This window comes from Cornus florida, unplaced genomic scaffold (assembly GCF_030987335.1).
Source record: "Cornus florida cultivar Cherokee Brave unplaced genomic scaffold, ASM3098733v1 CherokeeBrave_3.0.0_Hap2_Chr07, whole genome shotgun sequence".
Classification (NCBI taxonomy): Eukaryota; Viridiplantae; Streptophyta; class Magnoliopsida; order Cornales; family Cornaceae; genus Cornus; species Cornus florida.
In genome coordinates, this window is record NW_026775577.1 from 8,082,075 (window position 1) to 8,101,053 (window position 18,979).

The window sequence follows — 18,979 nt, forward strand, 5'->3', positions numbered from 1 at the left end:
GTGAAGGTCCTGGTAATGACAAAACAGTCCCTAGGGGTATTCTGGACTTTTCCAGCAGCCGCAGAGGCCCTTCACGCGCCCCCACGCGCCTCCCAGAGCTCCCCACACGCGCCGCCAAGCTTTCCCACTCTCCCACGCGCGTCTGGCGTCAGCCACGCGCGCGCACGCGCTCCCACGCGCGCGTTGATGGCTTCCTGCTGACGTGGCGTCCTCCGGTTGGTTGGCTGCATCAGCTTTCCTACATGTGCGCCACACCGGATCAATCCACCTACATCTCCTCCATCCAACGTTCACGGATCCGTACCGCGGTAACATGGACCGCGGTGCACCGGATCAATCGCTGCTATTTAATGATCCAGATGCGCGCGCATACCCTCCTATGGTGCGCCGCATCACACCGGATCACTCCGGTCGTCTCCCCCATTGCCGGCGACCGGAAAACTCGCCGGAAGGTCGCCGGAAATTGCAGAAAATGCCCGAAAAAATCTAAAAAATTCTAGAAAAATCCCTAAAGTCTTATTTAATTATTTTCAGCTATATTTTAATTAAATAGGCTAAATAAATAAATAACTAACCTCTTTAATAATTAAAACACATTATTTTAATAAACTAAAAATAATTTATTGAAACTTCTAGCATGGTTTCTAGTCTCTAAAAAAACCCGAAATAAATTAAATGAATAATTTATGGATTCAAAGGGGAAAAGTAGATAATAACTTGCCTTTTTGGATTTAAAATAAATCCGCCGGTCTGCGCGTAGTCGGGTAAAATCGCCTACACCGGTCCAAGCTTCTTTCTCTTTCTCTTTTCCTTTCACTCTTATAAAATAGCTCACTAGAAATTATACTTTGCTTCTAACTCCCTTTATTTTCTTCTAAGGTAAGCTAGTTAATTTATATACAAAATATATAATATAAATATTACAAATATCTTATTTTTTCATCTACTAACCATCCTCCCAACCATAAGGCTTCAATTCCACCCATAACCATTGATGCAATCCTATCCTAATCTCTAATTTCATCATGACATTGGTTTAATACTATTATTATTATTTATAACTATTATTATTATTATTACTAATATTATTATTAATAAACTTTTATAATAATTATTATTATATTATTATTATTATTATTATTATTAAACTAATATAATTATTATTATTACAAAATAATACATTATATCATCATAATACTATATAACACAAATATAATACTTTAATTAACTAATAATGATTAATATAAGCATAACCAACAAATAAAATTATTAATAATAATACATGCATAATTACATGAACAAATTTACTATTTTAACATACACAATTAATTTACATGCACAATTAAATGAACTTAATATAATAATGTAGTATGCACAAATAAATAAAATTAATTAACCTAACACAAAATTAATTTAAATACATTCTTTAAAATTACGGGGTATTACACTTCACCTCACTGCTGTAAGTGGAGGGACTAGTCTAGTCTTTATCTATCAACCCTAATGGGAGGGACAGCGGAAAAAAAAAAAAAACCAATCAACTCTTGTGTGGTTGTTGTAGAAAAAGGTTAACAAGAGAATAAATTATTAAGAATACATTGTTATAGATTTAAATGTATTTTAATGTATAAAATACATAATATTTTATTTTTTCACTTGTCAAGTACATCTCTCAAACATAAGCTCACATGTTATATATATATATATATATATATATAGCTTCAAAAATGGGCTTCTTCTATAAACTAAGTAAAGAGCTTCTCTTGTAAGTTAGATAGCAAACTTCCTTTGTAAGTTAAATAATGAGCTTCTTCTATAAGTTAAGTATAGAGTTTTTTTTGTAAGCTAGATAAAGTACTTTCTTTGTAAGCTAATTAATGAACTTTTTTTATAAGCTAAGTAAGTAGTTTCTCTTGTAAGCTAATAGTTAGGATACATATGAGTGGACCCCATTTACATACATATGTATGTATATTAAACATATATCATTATTTTTAATCTCTATGTATTTTATACATTAAAATACATTTAAATCTTTGCTTCCTCACACAAAATTAGCATAAATCTCAATGCATTTAGTACGTTTATTCTACATTTGTATTTCTTTATTAAAAATAAATGTAAGTGCGTTAAAAAAAGTGTTGCAATACGTCGTAACCATGATTCGTCGTATCAGTCAATTCGTAATTTTTCTGTCCGATAACTAACTCGTTCGATCAACTTACATTAGTCCAAACCTATTAAACAGGGATTGCAATCAATGCTACAACCATGGTTACACATTCATCAGAGGATCTAGACTTCGTGTAAACAACAAAACGAACAGGTTACATCCCCAATTCAATGCTTTACAACTTGCATTATTGGACTCAAAGTGGCACTGGCCCATATGGTGGTGCTACAAAACTAAAAGAGTAAAGTGTTTTTAGCCACCAAGACCCCAGTCAACTGGAAAAACAAAAAGCATAGCCTTTCATTTCTTATCCATATTTTTTTTCTTTTTCTTTTTTTTTAAATTAAAAAAATAGACTATAGTCTATAACTAATGCTAGCTGACTGGCTTTGTCCACCCACATACAGAAACTCATCTGAATTAAAGAGAGGAAGAAGAAAAAGAGAGAGATGGGAGTTGAATTGAAGAGTCCATATCTCTACTTCTCTTTCACTGTTGTACTTGTTTTCCTCAGCACAAGCACAAGCATAGCAGATTCTGGTGAGGACACCAAGAACACGATGATGATCAGCTCCGATCAGTGCAACGCCAGCATAGGTGAATGCTTCACAGATGAAGAGGAGTTTATGGAATCAGAAGTGAGCAGAAGAATTCTTCCTAACACAGGCAAATACCTTTCATATAGGGCTGCAGGTTCGAGGAATCAGGTGTGTGATTCAAAAAAAAGATTTAACTGCGGGAAACAAAGGAATGAGTATAATCGCTGTACCACCTACGACCGATGCAGTCGCCATGGTTGATGGTGTGTGCGTGGTCGGGTCGAATCATCGTCGTCCTCATCATCATCATCATCTTTGCTTTAATCTCATATAAATTGAATTGAATCGCGCTGAATTAAATTAAGAGTATGTCTTTCTTTTGTGGTTTCATGTTTCTTTTTACTTTTTAATTTCAAGTGGTTTCTTGTTGTATATTACTGTATGCATTTTGTTCTTTGAGTATAATAATAAAATGTCTTTCCTTCTCTTCTCAATAATTCAATAGTCACTTTCAGAGAAAATAATACAATATCTTCTATAAGTCCATTCAATTTTTTTTTCTCCCACCGAAACAAGCACAAGGCTTACATATCTGGCACATGAGCTTTGATTAGCATTTGAAATTTCAACACCTATATTTCTGCTCTTATGATTGTTATATTTAATTTTGAATTTTACCAAACTACTTAGCCACGCTAGCTAAAAGAAAAACACTTTGAAACAAACAGACCACTAGTGAAGGTTGAAATTGGAGGTCTAACCAAGTACTAATTTTCAGTTATTAGAAGAACAATGAATGATCAGTACGTTGAGGCATTGTTTATGAATTTATGAATCCTATGTTCCAAAGCGGTAATAATTATTCAGATATAGACTTACCATGTCAATGTAGTAACTTATTTTAGATTTCTGTTATGAGAGGAACAAACAAGCTCTCTCAGGACAAGTTCATCTATAATAATGGATCTCCAAATGTAAAATATCATATCAAATTGCAGTTGGTGTTGCTCGGGTCTTGAATATTTACATCGAGGTTGCAACACAAGGATTCTTCATTTCGATATAAAACCTCACAACATTTTTTTTGTCCAAAAAACGCTATTTGTTTCTTGCTAAATTGGGCTAGAGAAAACAGAGTATTATGTTGATGGTGGTGCAAAAGAAACTGTTTGATAACCCACTTTTTAGTTGGTTATTGTTGACAGTTAAATGGATGTTTCATAACACACTTACGCAATAGAAATATCATCACAATCTTCACTACTTAAAAAAAATTTCGTCCTCGAAATTCAGATCCAACAGTCTTTGTAGAGCCAAAAAAAAAAAATAATAAAACAGAAATATGATCACCACATTAATCAACAAACATATATTGAGATAATAATCATACGCATTCACGCATAATACAATATTTTATATAGTTCACAAAACTCTAGGATTACATCTATGAAGAGAGAAATTTTAATGTTATAATTAAAAAAGAGAATATACAACCCGATATCAAAACCCCCACCCACTCTCACTCGTCACACTTTTAAGACTACATCTTTACACTCCGAAATTACATATATTCATCCCTCTCCTTATAATACTCACAAACCCCTTACATCTTTCCCCATATCATCTCTCTACCAAAACTCATCTCTATTTATTGAGTCTTCAAACACATTTCCTTATTAGACAATAATTTCACAACTTGTCTACAACGAGTTACATAATAATCACAATTCCAAAATAACATCTTGACAAAATCACCATTATGGAGCTCACTACCAAAGATGAATAGGTTCCCAAAAAAAATGAAAAGATCCATTTGGGGTCACTCATTTACCTAACACACCGCACACCGCAAGCGAACATGTCCTTCTTCTGCACATGAATTCAATCCACAAACTCAATAATCTCCACCTTGGTTTGAATTCAATCTTCACGCACTACCCTGATAGCTTCACCTTGATTGAAGATCTCTTCAACTTGAATAAAACGCCATGATAAATTTGATAAACACTACATACATTGATCCAAAAGTATTTTTTTAGGATTTTTGAAGGGTGTTCCGTAAGTCTGTTGTTTACAGCTATGCAATGATAGTTCTTAAAATTGTTGATGAGTAAAATGATTTATGAAGCTGGAACAGTCCTTTTCGGACTACATTTACGAGCAAGGGGAACATAATAAGGATCTTAATGGCATTAAACCTAATTGAACGGAAGATAATTTGCATTCTGGCGTTGGAGAATAGACAGAGTTTGTTGTGCAATAGCAGTGTGCTTGGTGCGGCAATTTCTGACGGTGAATAGTGCAACGACGAAAAGGAGAGATCAGTTTGGCGAGTACGCGAAGGTACAATCTTACACCACTATTTCAGATTTTCCAACAGGTGTTTAGAAGGCTTATTTGTTATAGGAGTCGAGATTATTACTTTATTTGATTCTCTCTTGTTGATTGAAGTATAAGTTGGGGCATATACTTGAGAAAAATCTATGTACGTGAGAAAAATCATTGAAAAAAAAAATTATGGATATGATCGAATTTAAAAACCATACAGAAGAAAATTAGCTACTTTGTAAGCCAGTGAAAAGTATGAAAGTTAATAACAATTCTAATATTATGTGTCTGGTTTTGAAATCATGTTTTTTCATTTGATATTTGTTTCAATCTCAAGGATCCATTGTAATTATTTCTTTAAATTTTTATTCAACGTGCCGGAACAAGGACGACTTGACTTCTCCGTCAACCAAAAAAATAAAATGTGGAGCCCTACAGTTGGCCCACCAATAATTCAATTCAAAAGCATAAATATCTACAGTATATCCAAGATGTCCTGCACATGAATTTCGTTCACGTTCTCTCTACGCCCTTGAAGATTATTCATGATCTCATGTGAAAAAAAAAATAAATAAATAAATAAAAAAATAATAATAAATAAATAAATTGATCTTCTATGCATTAACAATCTGTCCACCATGTGTTTATATACTCTATATTTGGTTGGGTGGAAATAACGTAAAAGGGTAAAAGAAAGAAAGAAAAATCACTTAAACTCAGTCCTTTGTTAGATAAAAATTAATGGTGAAAAGCAAAATAAAAAATAGTAAAGTGAATAAAAGAAAAATAAATTCTTGATTAGGCCAAGGAATTCTTTTTTTAGAAGGTTAAAGAAAGTGATCATTTTCTGATTGTGTAAAGTCTAAAAAACACCTTTATAATTTTAATTTTGTGCGGATTACACCCCTTTAGTTTATTTTGTGCATATAAATTCTCACTGGACACTGCAATGTTGCAACTAATCACCCCCGGTTAGATTTTCGGTAAAGAATGGGGTTGGTGGTCTTCTAAAACATTAAAATCCAAAATTACCCCTCACCATACTCACGGGCACCCTCATATCTCTCCATATTCACGGCCCTCACTTCTCTTCTTCCTCACTGCCACCACCCACACCATTCTACAGAGCTCCTTACTCAATCCAAGCGCATCGATGTGAGTCCATCATGATAAATGAAAATTTCACAAATAGATGAAGAAGAAAGAATTAAATTCAAATCCAAATCTTAGAAAGAGAGGTGGCGGTGGCCAATGAATGGCGGTGATGTGTGGCAGGAAGCGGCACCGTAGCGGAACAGATCTAATTCGAACATGTTTATTGTCACCTGCATGGCTGAGCACAACCACCCCATGTCGACTCACCGAAATTCACTCTCTGGGAGTACTTATGAGCTCATATTTTGATAGAGAAAATCAATAATCTCGGATTCTTAGGACTTCTTAGTTTATTGTTATTTAGTTTTCTTATTGTAAATTTGACTTATTTAGAATATGTAGTATTCTGATTTTTATTTACTTTCCTCAGTGTAAATTTGACTTACTTAGAATAGGTAGTATTCTGAGTGTTATTTAGTTTCCTTAGTGTAAATTTGCCTTACTTAGAATAGGATTTCAGTTATACGCTATATGCATATGATTTTACTCAATGAAAAAGCTATGCCATAATTTTCTTATTCTTTAAACCTTTTATGGTATCAGAGCTCTCTCCTCTTGGAACTGCAAAATCCTAATCTCCGGCACCAACCATGGCCAACGAAAATAATCAAGCCATAATCCCAAATACACAGGAACCCACCAAACCCCTTGTCATTTTCAACACCAACAATTCAGTAAAACTCACCTCCACTAATTATCTCTCCTGGAAACTACAGATGGAAGCAATTCTAATTGGTTACGATCTTCAAAAATTCATTGATGGCTCTCATCCTGCTCCTCCTGCTACAACTACTGCAAATAATATCACCGCTCCCAATCCAGCATACCAAACATGGCTTCACTAAGATAAATTGATTTTTGGTGCCCTCGTTGGCACCCTCACATCGTCTCTCATCCCACTTATCACTCAATCGCAGACCTCCCGTGAAGCTTGGAATGTTCTAGCCAATACTTACGGTCGGCCTTCTCGCGGTCACATCAAGCAGATCAAGGAACAAATCAAGCAAGCCAACAAGGGCTCCCAGACGATTTCTGATTATATGCAGTTTATTAAAACTCGTGCTGATGAACTTGCGGCCCTCGGCAAACCTATGGACAATGAGGACCTCATTGAGAAAATTCTCGATGGCCTTGATGATGATTACAAGCCTCTTGTTGACGTCATTAATGGCCGTGACATGCCGATTTCCTTTGATGAACTGCATGAAAAATTAATCAATAAAGAACTCTCGCTGCGTCTGCATCATTCCAACTCTTCTCCACTTCTAGCTTCTGCAAATCGGGCTAATTCCCAGGTCAATTCGGGAAACTTTGGCAACCGTACCTAACGTCCACAATGGGCTCCTTCTTTCCCCCCTTTGGCGAGTGCTCCTACCTCAGGCTCTTCCAACACCGCAAACCGGAATGGTCGTCCCCCTCCTCGGCCCTACCTGGGTCGTTGCCAGTGGTGCCGTGTTCAGGGTCACACTATTCCACAGTGTCCCGTGTTTTGTAAGATGCAGCCGCCCTTACCACCACCTTCGGCTTCTCATTAAACTCCTCCATGGCAACCACGCCCTCCGGCTTCATGGCAACCACGCCCTTCCGCTCCATGGCAACCACGAGCCAATCTTGCAACCGCCAACGCTCCTGATAATTCTAGTTGGCTTCTTGATAGTGGTGCATCGCACCATGTTACCACCGACTTAAGTAATCTCTCCTTTCATACTCCTTATGCTGGATCTAACGACATTATGATTGGTGATGGCAAGAGTCTCCCTATTACCCATACCGGTTCAAAATCTCTCTATACTCCCTCACACACTTTTTCTTTAAATAATGTTCTTTATGTACCTACAATGAAAAAGAAATTTTATTTCTATCTCTAAGTTTTGTCAATCCAATAATACTTTAATTGAATTCTTAACTACTTCTTTTCTTGTGAAGGATCTCCACACGGGGGCAACCCTTTTGCACGGTCGAACTAAAGATGGTGTGTACGAATGGCCGGATCTCTCTGTCCCGTCTTCTCATTTGATTGCTTTCTCCAGTGTCAAGACCACTTCGTCCGAGTGGCATCATAGATTAGGTCATCCATCATCTAAAATTCTTCAACATATTGTTTCTAATTTTCAATTAGAATTATCGAGTTTTTTACATTTAAATTTCAATTGTAATTCTTGTCAATGCAATAAAAGTCACAAGTTACCTTTTTTAATTTCTTCTCTTGTTACTTCCTTTCCCCTGGAAATTATTTTCTCTGATGTGTGGACCTCTCCTATTCATTATGTTGATGATTTCAAATACTATGTTATTTTTGTTGATCGTTTTACAAAGTATATCTGGTTTTGTCCACTCAAACGCAAATCCCATGCCTCTGTCATACTGGTCTTATGCCTTCTCCACTGCTATCTATCTCATCAATCGCCTACCTACACCCACACTCCATCTTCTTTCATCGTATGCCAAACTTTTTGGTGCTCCTCCGAACTACTTTAAACTCCGTAGTTTTGGATGTCTCTGTTATCCGTGGTTTCGACCATACTCATCCCACAAACTTGCTACCTGTTCTTCTCCTTGTGTCTTTATTGGTTACTCTTTCACTCAAAGTGCTTACTTATGTCTTGATCCCACCTCCTCTCTTATTTTCACATTGCGTCATGTCAAATTTGTAGAGTTTATCTTCCCTTTTACTTCTCTTCAATCTCACCTCGATCGTCCTTCCCCTGACACACATTCTTACTGGTGTCCTACTGTGTCGTTTCTTCCAGTTACCGGCTCATCATCCACTGCTTTGACGTCTACGCCCCCCACAAATCCCATTTCGCCCATCACTGGACCAACCCCACCTCCGTTACATCTACCTACACCCACCTTCCCTTTGCCACATCCTTCTTCCGCCGAACCCCACTCACCGCCCCTCACTTCTTCCTCGCCTCTCGCCTCCCCTCCCTTCGTTATTGTCACCAGATCCAAAAATAATATTCACAAGCCCATTCATAAATTAAATCTTACTACTCAACTCACTACTTCAGATGCCCGTGAACCAACATTCGTGACTCAAGCCATCAAGGATCCCAAGTGGCGTCATGTTATGTCTGATGAGTATGATGCTCTTGTTCGGAATGGGACATGGGAACTTGTTCCTTTTGACCCAACACAGAATCTGGTTGGTTGCAAGTGGATTTTTCGTACTAAACATTTACCTGATGGATCTGTTGACAGGTACAAGGCTCGATTAGTAGCCAAGGGGTTCCATCAGCGCCTTGGAGTTGATTATCATGACACTTTCAGTCCCGTTGTTAAGCTTACCACTGTTCGTCTTGTTCTCAGCATTGCAGTCAATCGTGGCTGGTCTCTTCGGCAACTTGATGTCAATAATGCTTTTCTCCAGGGTACTTTTACTGAGGATGTATTTATGACGCAATCCTCATCATGTCTGTAAACTTTGCAAGGTTATTTATGGCCTTAAACAAGCTCCACGCGCTTGGTATCATGAGTTGCGCCAGTTTCTTATCACATCTGGCTTCACCAACTCTCATGCAGACACCTCCTTGTTTGTCTACAACAACGGCGGTCCTATGATCTATTTTCTAGTTTATGTTGATGACATTATAATTACAGGTGACAATGATAGGGTTATGCAAAAGTTCATCCAACTCCTTGGTCATCGATTATCTCTCAAGGATCTTGGTCACTTAACTTATTTTCTTGGAGTTGAAGTTATTCCCCATTCTCAAGGCTTCATTCTATCTCAACGTCGGTACATAATGGATTTACTAGCTCGCACACGCATGATAGATGCAAAGCCTGTAGCTACACCTCTTGCCAATGCCCCTATTCTTACACTTCACTCTGGCACGACGCTCTCCGATCTGTCTGAGTATCGGACTATTGTTGGAAGTCTCCAGTACTTGTCGCTTACGCGCCCTGACATTGCTTATACGGTGAATAAACTGTCTCAATTTATGCATCAACCTATTAGTGACCACTGGAATGCTGTTAAGCGATTACTGCGCTATCTTTGTAGGACTTTGGATCATGGTGTTGTCCTCTATCAACACTCCTCCTTGTCTCTCCATGCTTTTTCTGATGCCGATTGGGTAGGTAACAACGATGATTTCACTTCCACCAGTGCCTATCTTGTATACCTTGGTCGCAATCCTATTTCTTGGAGTTCCAAGAAGCAACGTACCGTGGCTCGCTCTTCTACTGAAGCTGAATACCGCTCTGTTGTAACTACTGCTGCTGAGCTCCGTTGGCTCGGCTCTCTTCTTATTGAACTTGGTGTTTCTCTCTCTTCGCAACCAGTGATCTATTGTGATAATGTCGGTGCTACGAATTTGTGCTCAACTCCGGTTTTTAATTCCCAATTTGAACTTTTTCATTGTATTTATGACACAACCACAAGGCTTCATTGATCATGATCATCCTTATCCTCATCATGTTTGTAAACTTCGCAAGGCTATTTATGGCCTTAAACAAGCTCCACGCACTTGGTATCATGAGTTGCGCCAGTTTCTTATCACATCTGGCTTCACCAACTCTCATACAGACACCTCCTTGTTTGTCTACAACAACGGCGGTCCTATAATCTATCTTCTAGTTTATGTTGATGACATTATAATTACAGGTGACAATGATGGGGCTATGCAAAAGTTCATCCAACTCCTTGGTCATCGATTCTCTCTCAAGGATCTTGGTCACTTAACTTATTTTCTTGGAGTTGAAGACATTCCCCATTCTCAAGGCTTCATTCTATCTCAACGTTGGTACATAACGGATCTACTAGCTCGTACACACATGACAGATGCAAAGCCTGTAGCTACACCTCTTGCCAATGCCCCTATTCTTATATTTCACTCTGGCACGACGCTCTCCGATCCGTCTGAGTATCGGACTATTGTTGGAAGTCTCCAGTACTTGTCGCTTACGCGCCCTAACATTGCTTATACAGTGAATAAGCTGTCTCAATTTATGCATCAACCTACTAGTGACCACTGGAATGCTGTTAAGCGATTACTGCGCTATCTCTGTGGGACTTTGGATCGTGGTGTTGTCCTCTATCAACACTCCTCCTTGTCTTTACATGCGTTTTCTGATGCTGATTGGGCAGGTAACAAAGATGATTTCACTTCCACCAGTGTTTATCTTGTGTACCTTGGTCGCAATCCTATTTCTTGGAGTTCCAAGAAGTAACGTACCGTGGCTCGCTCTTCTATTGAAGCTGAATATCGCTTCATTGCAACTACTGCCGCTGAGCTCCGTTGGCTTTGCTCTATTCTTACTGAACTTGGTGTTTCTCTCTCTTCGCAACCAGTGATTTATTGTGATAATGTCGGTGATACGAATTTGTGCTCAAATCCGGTTTTTCATTCCCGCATGGAGCATGTTGCTTTAGATTATCACTTCATCCGTGAACAAGTTCAAAGTGGCGCTCTTCGAGTGGCTCATGTCTCCTCTACCGATCAGTTAGCTAATGCTCTCACCAAATCGCTTTCGCGTACTCGATTTTTATTTTTGAAGACCAAGATTGGACTCTCCTCTCGGAGCTCCATCTTGCGGGGGCAAGATAGAGAAAATCGATAATCTTGGATTCTTAGGACTTCTTAGTTTATTGTTATTTAGTTTCCTTATTGTAAATTTGACTTAATAGGTAGTATTCTGATTTTTATTTACTTTTCTAAATTTGACTTACTTAGAATATGTAGTATTCTGAGTGTTATTTAGTTTCTTTAGTGTAAATTTGACTTACTTAGAATAGGATTTCAGTTATACGCTATATGTATATGATTTTACTCAATGAAAAAGCTATGCCGTAATTTTCTTATTCTTTAAACCTTTTATATTTCTTACATATTTTATTTCCAAAATTATATATATTAGTACTTAATTTAATTTAATTTAATTTAATTTATTAATTAATTAATATTTTTATATTTTTAAGTTATTGGGAATAAAAGATCAATTCTGGAATAAAACTGAGAAACAAGGGAAAGATGACTGCACTGTAAAAGAGATTATGTATTTTTGCAGGCAACATTGAGCATGAGCAACGCTCCAGAAGAATTACTTGGGTCTTATCCTTACATTTAAGAGGATTTGGAATTTTTGAATCTTAAACAAACAAGTGCCACATCAGCAGCGTTTCGTCAGCAGCCAGGTCCGCCATCCAGCCACATCATCACCGGCCTGCCAAGCGCCACATCATCAGAATGTATCATATAATGAATATATGTATATATATATATATATGTATGCATTGTGCACTGAAACGGGATGAAATCGAGAAAGTAAAAGAAAAGATAAAATAAGAAATAAGAAAAGAGAATGATGGGGGAATGGATTGTGTCAGCCGAGAGCAAAAGGAGACTTTCATTTATTGATTTCTACTTATATGATTTTAATATATATAATTTTCACTTCTCATTAATTATTTTAAGTTTCTTTTATCATTAATATAATATATTATTAATAGTTAGAAATTATTATAATTAATTCTTGTTTGAGTAATAATCTTTGATCTTGTGTTTTTCATTAAGTTTGTTACATTTGATGCTTTGAGTATTACTGTTTTAAGCAAAGAAAAATTTAATCTTAAATTAGGAAGCAACGGAGTGACACCCGAATTGTTTTTCTTACCTTTGGAATTTGATAAATGAAAAATTAAGATTTTATGAGATTAATGGTGGTGGAATCCGATACCTTAGTATTTACCTTAGTATTTTCTTTAAATTGATTTCAATTGTATTGTTTTTATTTCTTGCATGTTAGTATAACAAATCCATTATTCAAATCAAATTGATAGATTACACTTAAATTAGTTTTGATTCATATTACGTATTTTTTAAAAGCATTTCTTTGGATTCGACCTCGTTTTTGTCAATCATATCTATACTCTAATAAATTCGTGCACTTGCGAATTACATTTTATTTTAAATATCAAGTTGTTGACGCAAAATAAATTATTAATTAGGCCATGAAATTACTTAAACTCAGTCTTTTGTTAGATGAAAATTAATGGTGAAAAGCAAAATAAAAAATAAATTCTTGATTAGGCCAATGAATTTTTTATGAGAGGTTAAAGAAAATGATGATTTTATGGTCTGACCAATATAAAACTTGTGATAAAAGAAAGGGTATTAGTGTAAGTTCATATAACTTTTTACAAAAATTAAAATTTTCATATATTTTTTGAATTTAACTTTATTAAAAAATTAGATGATTATGAAAAGTAATTTTCTCTTACTCCTTCCTTTACTCCTGTCATTCACTCGCACCTTCCCATCACCACCTGCGGGTCCAAATTGCTCCGTCAATGCTTCTACCCTCTGTCTTGACCCAATCCAATGCTTCTTTCACCTGTGTCGCCTAGAATCACTAACTCATGCTTCTATATAATAAACACGACCTATGTATTAAATAATTTATTTAAATTATTATATATTTCAAAAAATTATTTTAATTTAATAATTAAATATAGAATGTTCATGACCCTTCTAATAAATAAGTTTACGGGTAATGCTTTCAAGGTAATTTCTTCACCATGAGCTTTTCATTTTAATTCATAAATTAAAAGATAGAACTAAATAATTTATTTATTTTAATTCAATAATTAAATATGAAGAATTTACTAGAGAATTGTATCTAGAGCATTACTATTTTGGAACTGTTGCAATATTTATAAATGCTTTATCTATATACACCCAGTAATAGGTCTCACATTTTTCTTCTTTGGAAGATAAATAACCATCTTAAACATTTTTGTTTTGTTTTGTTTTTTATTTTTTTATTCACATTTGTCAAAAAAGTTGAAATAAGTTAGAATATTGGGTCCAAAATCGCCCATCTAAATTGACACTCAAAAATATCAATCCATATATCAATCCCAACTCAAAGACTATGCACCAAGACTCTCTTCATTGCACTCAACATAATTCACTTCCCAATCAATAAATTCCACGATTACTTACCACCAATGCTCACCTTCACTCTTTACCTCTTCACCGTCCTCCGCCTTACCACCATCGCCACCACAGCAGCACCCTACACTCCCACCTTTTATGTGCTCCTCAACTGCGGCTCCTCCACCAATACCACCGACTCCAACGGCCGCAACTGGGACGGCGATGTCCTCTCCAAATTCTCACTCTCCAACACCTCACCAAACACTTCTTCACCCTCCACCGCCTCCCACCAAGATCCCTCCGTCCCCCAAGTCCCCTTCATGACCGCCCGCATCTTCCACTCCCCATTCACCTACACCTTCCCTGTCACCGCCGGCCCCAAGTTCCTCCGCCTCTACTTCTACCCCACCACCTACTCCGACCTCGACCTCGACCCCACCCAATCCTTCTTCTCCGTCACCTCCAATCACTACACTCTCTTAAACAACTTCAGTGCCTTCTTAACCGTTTCTTCAATCCAACCACCAGTTGCTTCCCTCATCAAAGAATTCATCCTCAACTTCAGAGGCAACCAAACACTCCTTAACATAACCTTCTCACCATCTCCCAACTCTTACGCCTTTATCAACGGTATCGAACTCCTTTCCATGCCGGATAAGCTCTATATGCATGGCAATGATGAAGCCATCACACGCGCCGGTGTTGATTATCCCTATTATTTTGATAGCAGCACAGTTCTTGAAACCCTTTACCAGTTAAACGTCGGCGGTAATACCGTCAGCGTTAACGATGACACCGGTATGTTTCGGACGTGGGAACTAGATGACTCGTATATAATTGGTGGTTTCGGGGTGTCAACTCGCGGGAATGGTCCGATCCACTACGGTTCGGCAACACCGGCTTACACTGCACCTGAGATGGTTTATAACACCGCAAGGGTTATGGGCAACCTATGTTTACACTACAATTTGACATGGAGTTTTGGTGTTGATTCAGGGTTTGATTATCTTGTGAGACTTCATTTCTGCGATTTTACGGTGGAGGGGACTAAAATTAATCAGAGGGTGTTCACTATATATCTTAACAATCAGACGGCTGAAGATATAGCGGATGTGATTTTTTGGAGTGGTGGTAATAGTATTCCGGTTTACAGAGACTATGTTGTGCGGGTCCCGGATGTTGGTGGTCGCCGGATCAAGCAGGACTTGTGGCTCGAGATGCACCCTAAAGTCGAAGACAAACCTGAATTATGTGATGCAAATCTGAATGGTGTGGAATTGTTCAAATTGAACCGATCAGACGGTATTCTCGCCCGACCTAATCCTGATTTGGTGGTATCTGAAACACCGGAACCGAAACCGAAGATACCGGTGACATCTACCGGTAAACGCTCGTTGCTCATTGGGGTGATTGTCGGAGGTGTAATTGGAGGGATAGTAGCAATGTCAATTTTGGGTTACGTCATTTTCCGGGAATGGAGAAGAGTCAAAGGCTTTGGCACAATTTCAGTGGCGTCAAGGTCAACGGAGTCAACGAAGTATCATGTTTTATCACTGCCGTCCGATCTCTGCCGACGCTTCTCGCTCGCCGAGATTAAATCAGCTACATGCAACTTTGACGACAATTTTGTTATCGGCACTGGAGGATTTGGTAATGTGTATAAAGGGTTCATAGACAACGATACTGCTCCCATCGCAGTTGCGGTCAAACGGTTGAATCCTGAATCAAGGCAAGGGGCCCACGAGTTTCAAACGGAGATCGTAATGCTCTCAAAGCTGAGACACCACCATTTGGTGTCTCTGATTGGTTACTGTGTTGATGATGGTGAGATGATCTTGGTGTATGATTACATGGCCCGTGGGACTCTCCGTGATCATCTCTACAAATCAAACCACCCTCCTCTCTCGTGGAATCAGCGCCTTCTGATCAGCATAGGTGCTGCACGTGGACTGAACTACCTTCATACTGGTGTGAAGCATACGATCATTCACCGCGATGTAAAATCAACCAACATTTTGTTGGATGAGAAATGGGCCGCCAAGCTTTCTGATTTTGGGTTGTCAAAAAAGGGTCCCATTGGGATGTCCCATGTGAGCACCGTGGTGAAGGGTAGTTTCGGGTATTTGGACCCCGAATATTATCGACTACAACAATTGACGGAAAAGTCTGACGTGTACTCGTTCAGAGTGGTATTGTTAGAATTGTTGTGTGCTAGGTTACCAATTGTTACAAGTTTGCCAAGGAAACAAGTGAATTTGGTTGAGTGGGGCCGGTGTTGTTGTCGAAAAGGGAACCTTGATCAGATCGTGGATCCACATCTGAGGGGTCAGATTGCACCAGAGTGTTTAAGGAAATTTGGGGAGATTGCTTGTAGTTGCTTGCGTGATCATGGGATCGAACGGCCATCAATAAATGATGTTGTGTGGGGTCTTGAGTTTGCATTGCAATTGCAAGAGGATGTTAATAGGAATATCAGCGGTGGAGATGAGTTTGGTAAGAATAATGTGATGAGTGTGTATGGATCCCCTATTAGTCCCTCTGTTCCTCTTCGTGGATATGAAGAGACAACGACGACGGACGACGACGTATTTTTTGGACCAATTGAATACGTATCTAGTTCAAAAGGCAGTTGATTATATCAACGCCTCAACGATGTGTAGCAGTGGACGGAGTGTTGATTACGTAGTATTTTTTTAACACATTTATTTAAATGTAAAATAATAATAATAATAATAATTGTTGATGAAATATGTATAATAATTTCTGAATGAAAGTCTAATACGTGCTCGTGCTGGATTTTGGAGTTTAACTGTGAAATTCATTTTCCATATTATACTTGGTAAAATTTTGATTGGATGTATAAAAAAGTTGAACTCCCATATTTTATCACTTTATCCAAGCAACCATTGATGCATTTGATAGTATTTACCCTAAGATAACATAATTTAATCAAAGGAAAAAAAACAGAATAAAAAATCTCATAAAAAATAAAAATTTGTAAGATGGCATTTTTTTTTGTCTTCTCTTTCTTACACAAAAGCTAGAGAATATAACGAGGAAAAAAATCCAGTGATCCCATAAAAATACACCGGTAACTGCCAGTTGAATTTTATTTCTATGTTTTTTTGAAAGTTTAAGTAAATACACAGTATATATTTTTGTAGTCTCGAACACTCAGCCTCCCAAAGAGGAGGAGAGCTTATATGATCTAGGCTAAACCTAAGTAGGTTGGTCATCAAATTTTTTTCTTTTTTTCCTTTTCTATTAATCAAAGGCAATAATTGAGTCCCTAACTTTGCAGGGATTGAGGTCTCGCTTTCAAACCGTACTCTTAATTTGAATGGTAGTTGTGTTGTGGGGTTGATACACGTGCTCTAAGAAAAGAGAGAGAGAGAAAGAGAGAAAAAAAAAAAAAAAAAAAAAAAAACACAACCTCAATAATGGCCCAACTAGGTCCAAAGGCCTATCCCAACAAAATCTACAAAACACCAAAAATACGGTGGGAAGAAGTAGAACCACCTACAAGGTCGACTAAGCCCATTCTAAAGGCCCAAATCTTGGCCCATAATTTAGATTACTGTTGCTTCAATGGCTAGGTCATTCTCGGGTGAATCAATGCCAATATCTTTGGCCAAGGTCATCAATGGCTAGTTCATAATTTATTTTTCAAATTTAATTTATTTTTAAATTGTTCCGGCAAGTCATTCATTTGGTGTTGTATGTTGGCAGACTAATATTGCGAATGTCATTAGTACCATCCAAGCTAACAAGATAACTGAAGACGACACACAAGCTGTTGTGCAAGGGTTGACGATACGTTGAGAATTTTGACTTCCAACCATCATTTCATCTAGAAAAAGTCTTCCGTTTTGAGTTTTAATTGTTTCAGTTGGATCCGACTTCATACATCTTGAGGTTTTGATAGTGACAGGTCATTTTAATCTGTATTTGTTTTTCTGTTTTAGTTCCCCCTAAATTTTATATACATGGATGAAATGTATCATCAGCAGAGACTCATGTATTGCTTCTCACTTTTAAATTCTGACTTGCTCTTCCTAAAAAATCTGTTTGTTCTGTTTGTTTGATCATCTTGAAGGAAAAAAATAACACAAAGGGGGTTGGTCTTTGATAGATTTAGATTTTGCTTAAATGAGACTATGAAAGGAATTGGCAACTAGCAACACTTGGGAATAATATAAAGGCCTTTACCAAAATGAAGGCTGAAAGAGGCATACATATAGGTTTATCATACCAATTTTTTAAAGAGACATTCTTTTTGGGACAGAGAATAAAATGTGAAGTGACATTATTATCCTTAATCGTAATGTTTGAATATTAATCTGTATGGTGGGGGTATAAGGATAAAAAATGATTTAAGATGCCCCAATTTTCTTTTGGGGTCATGGTTACTGAGAATTTTCTTCTATCATCAAAAAGTTTATGACATCCAATGCAGCATTTGAGATTTGGCAATTAAAATGGGAATAATGCATTGCTTTTTTGTATGTTAGCCTAATACCTAGAATGATTTTGTGACTAAGCCCTAATTTTGTTTAGAGAAAGTCTACTAATTGGTGCACCATATTTACCTTTATTTTAAATATGCTCCATTATATCTAAATGTGATTACTTACTTTTCTCTACAAATAAATGGAGGGACAATAATTGGGTTTAACTCAGGTTGGATGAACTTCATCCCACCTAGTTACGTGGCCCAATAGAATTGCGACACCTATCTAAAATTAGTATTAAATTAAACTGGGCATTGCCCATCAATTTTCGAGTATAACTCATTTTTCTCTCATCTCTCCAAAAATCTGCAGTGGCGAACATCACAGCAATGACAAACCCACAACTATCACCAATTACAAACCTATTTGCCCAAACATCATCGCCCC

The 18,979-nt window shown here is 37.3% G+C and overlaps 1 protein-coding gene and 1 non-coding gene across 2 annotated transcripts; both read left to right on the forward strand.

Moving 5' to 3' along the window:
- Positions 1-7,283: 7,283 nt before the first annotated feature.
- LOC132268047 (small nucleolar RNA Z247) lies at positions 7,284-7,416 on the forward strand. Its single transcript, XR_009469189.1, has one exon. It is a non-coding gene; the product is annotated as a small nucleolar RNA Z247 (small nucleolar RNA).
- A 6,650-nt stretch (positions 7,417-14,066) lies between these two features.
- LOC132315997 (receptor-like protein kinase FERONIA) lies at positions 14,067-16,898 on the forward strand. Its single transcript, XM_059814481.1, has one exon. It carries the CDS (start codon positions 14,153-14,155, stop codon positions 16,712-16,714), a length of 2,562 nt encoding a protein of 853 aa, XP_059670464.1. The 5' UTR covers positions 14,067-14,152; the 3' UTR covers positions 16,715-16,898.
- Positions 16,899-18,979: the final 2,081 nt, after the last annotated feature.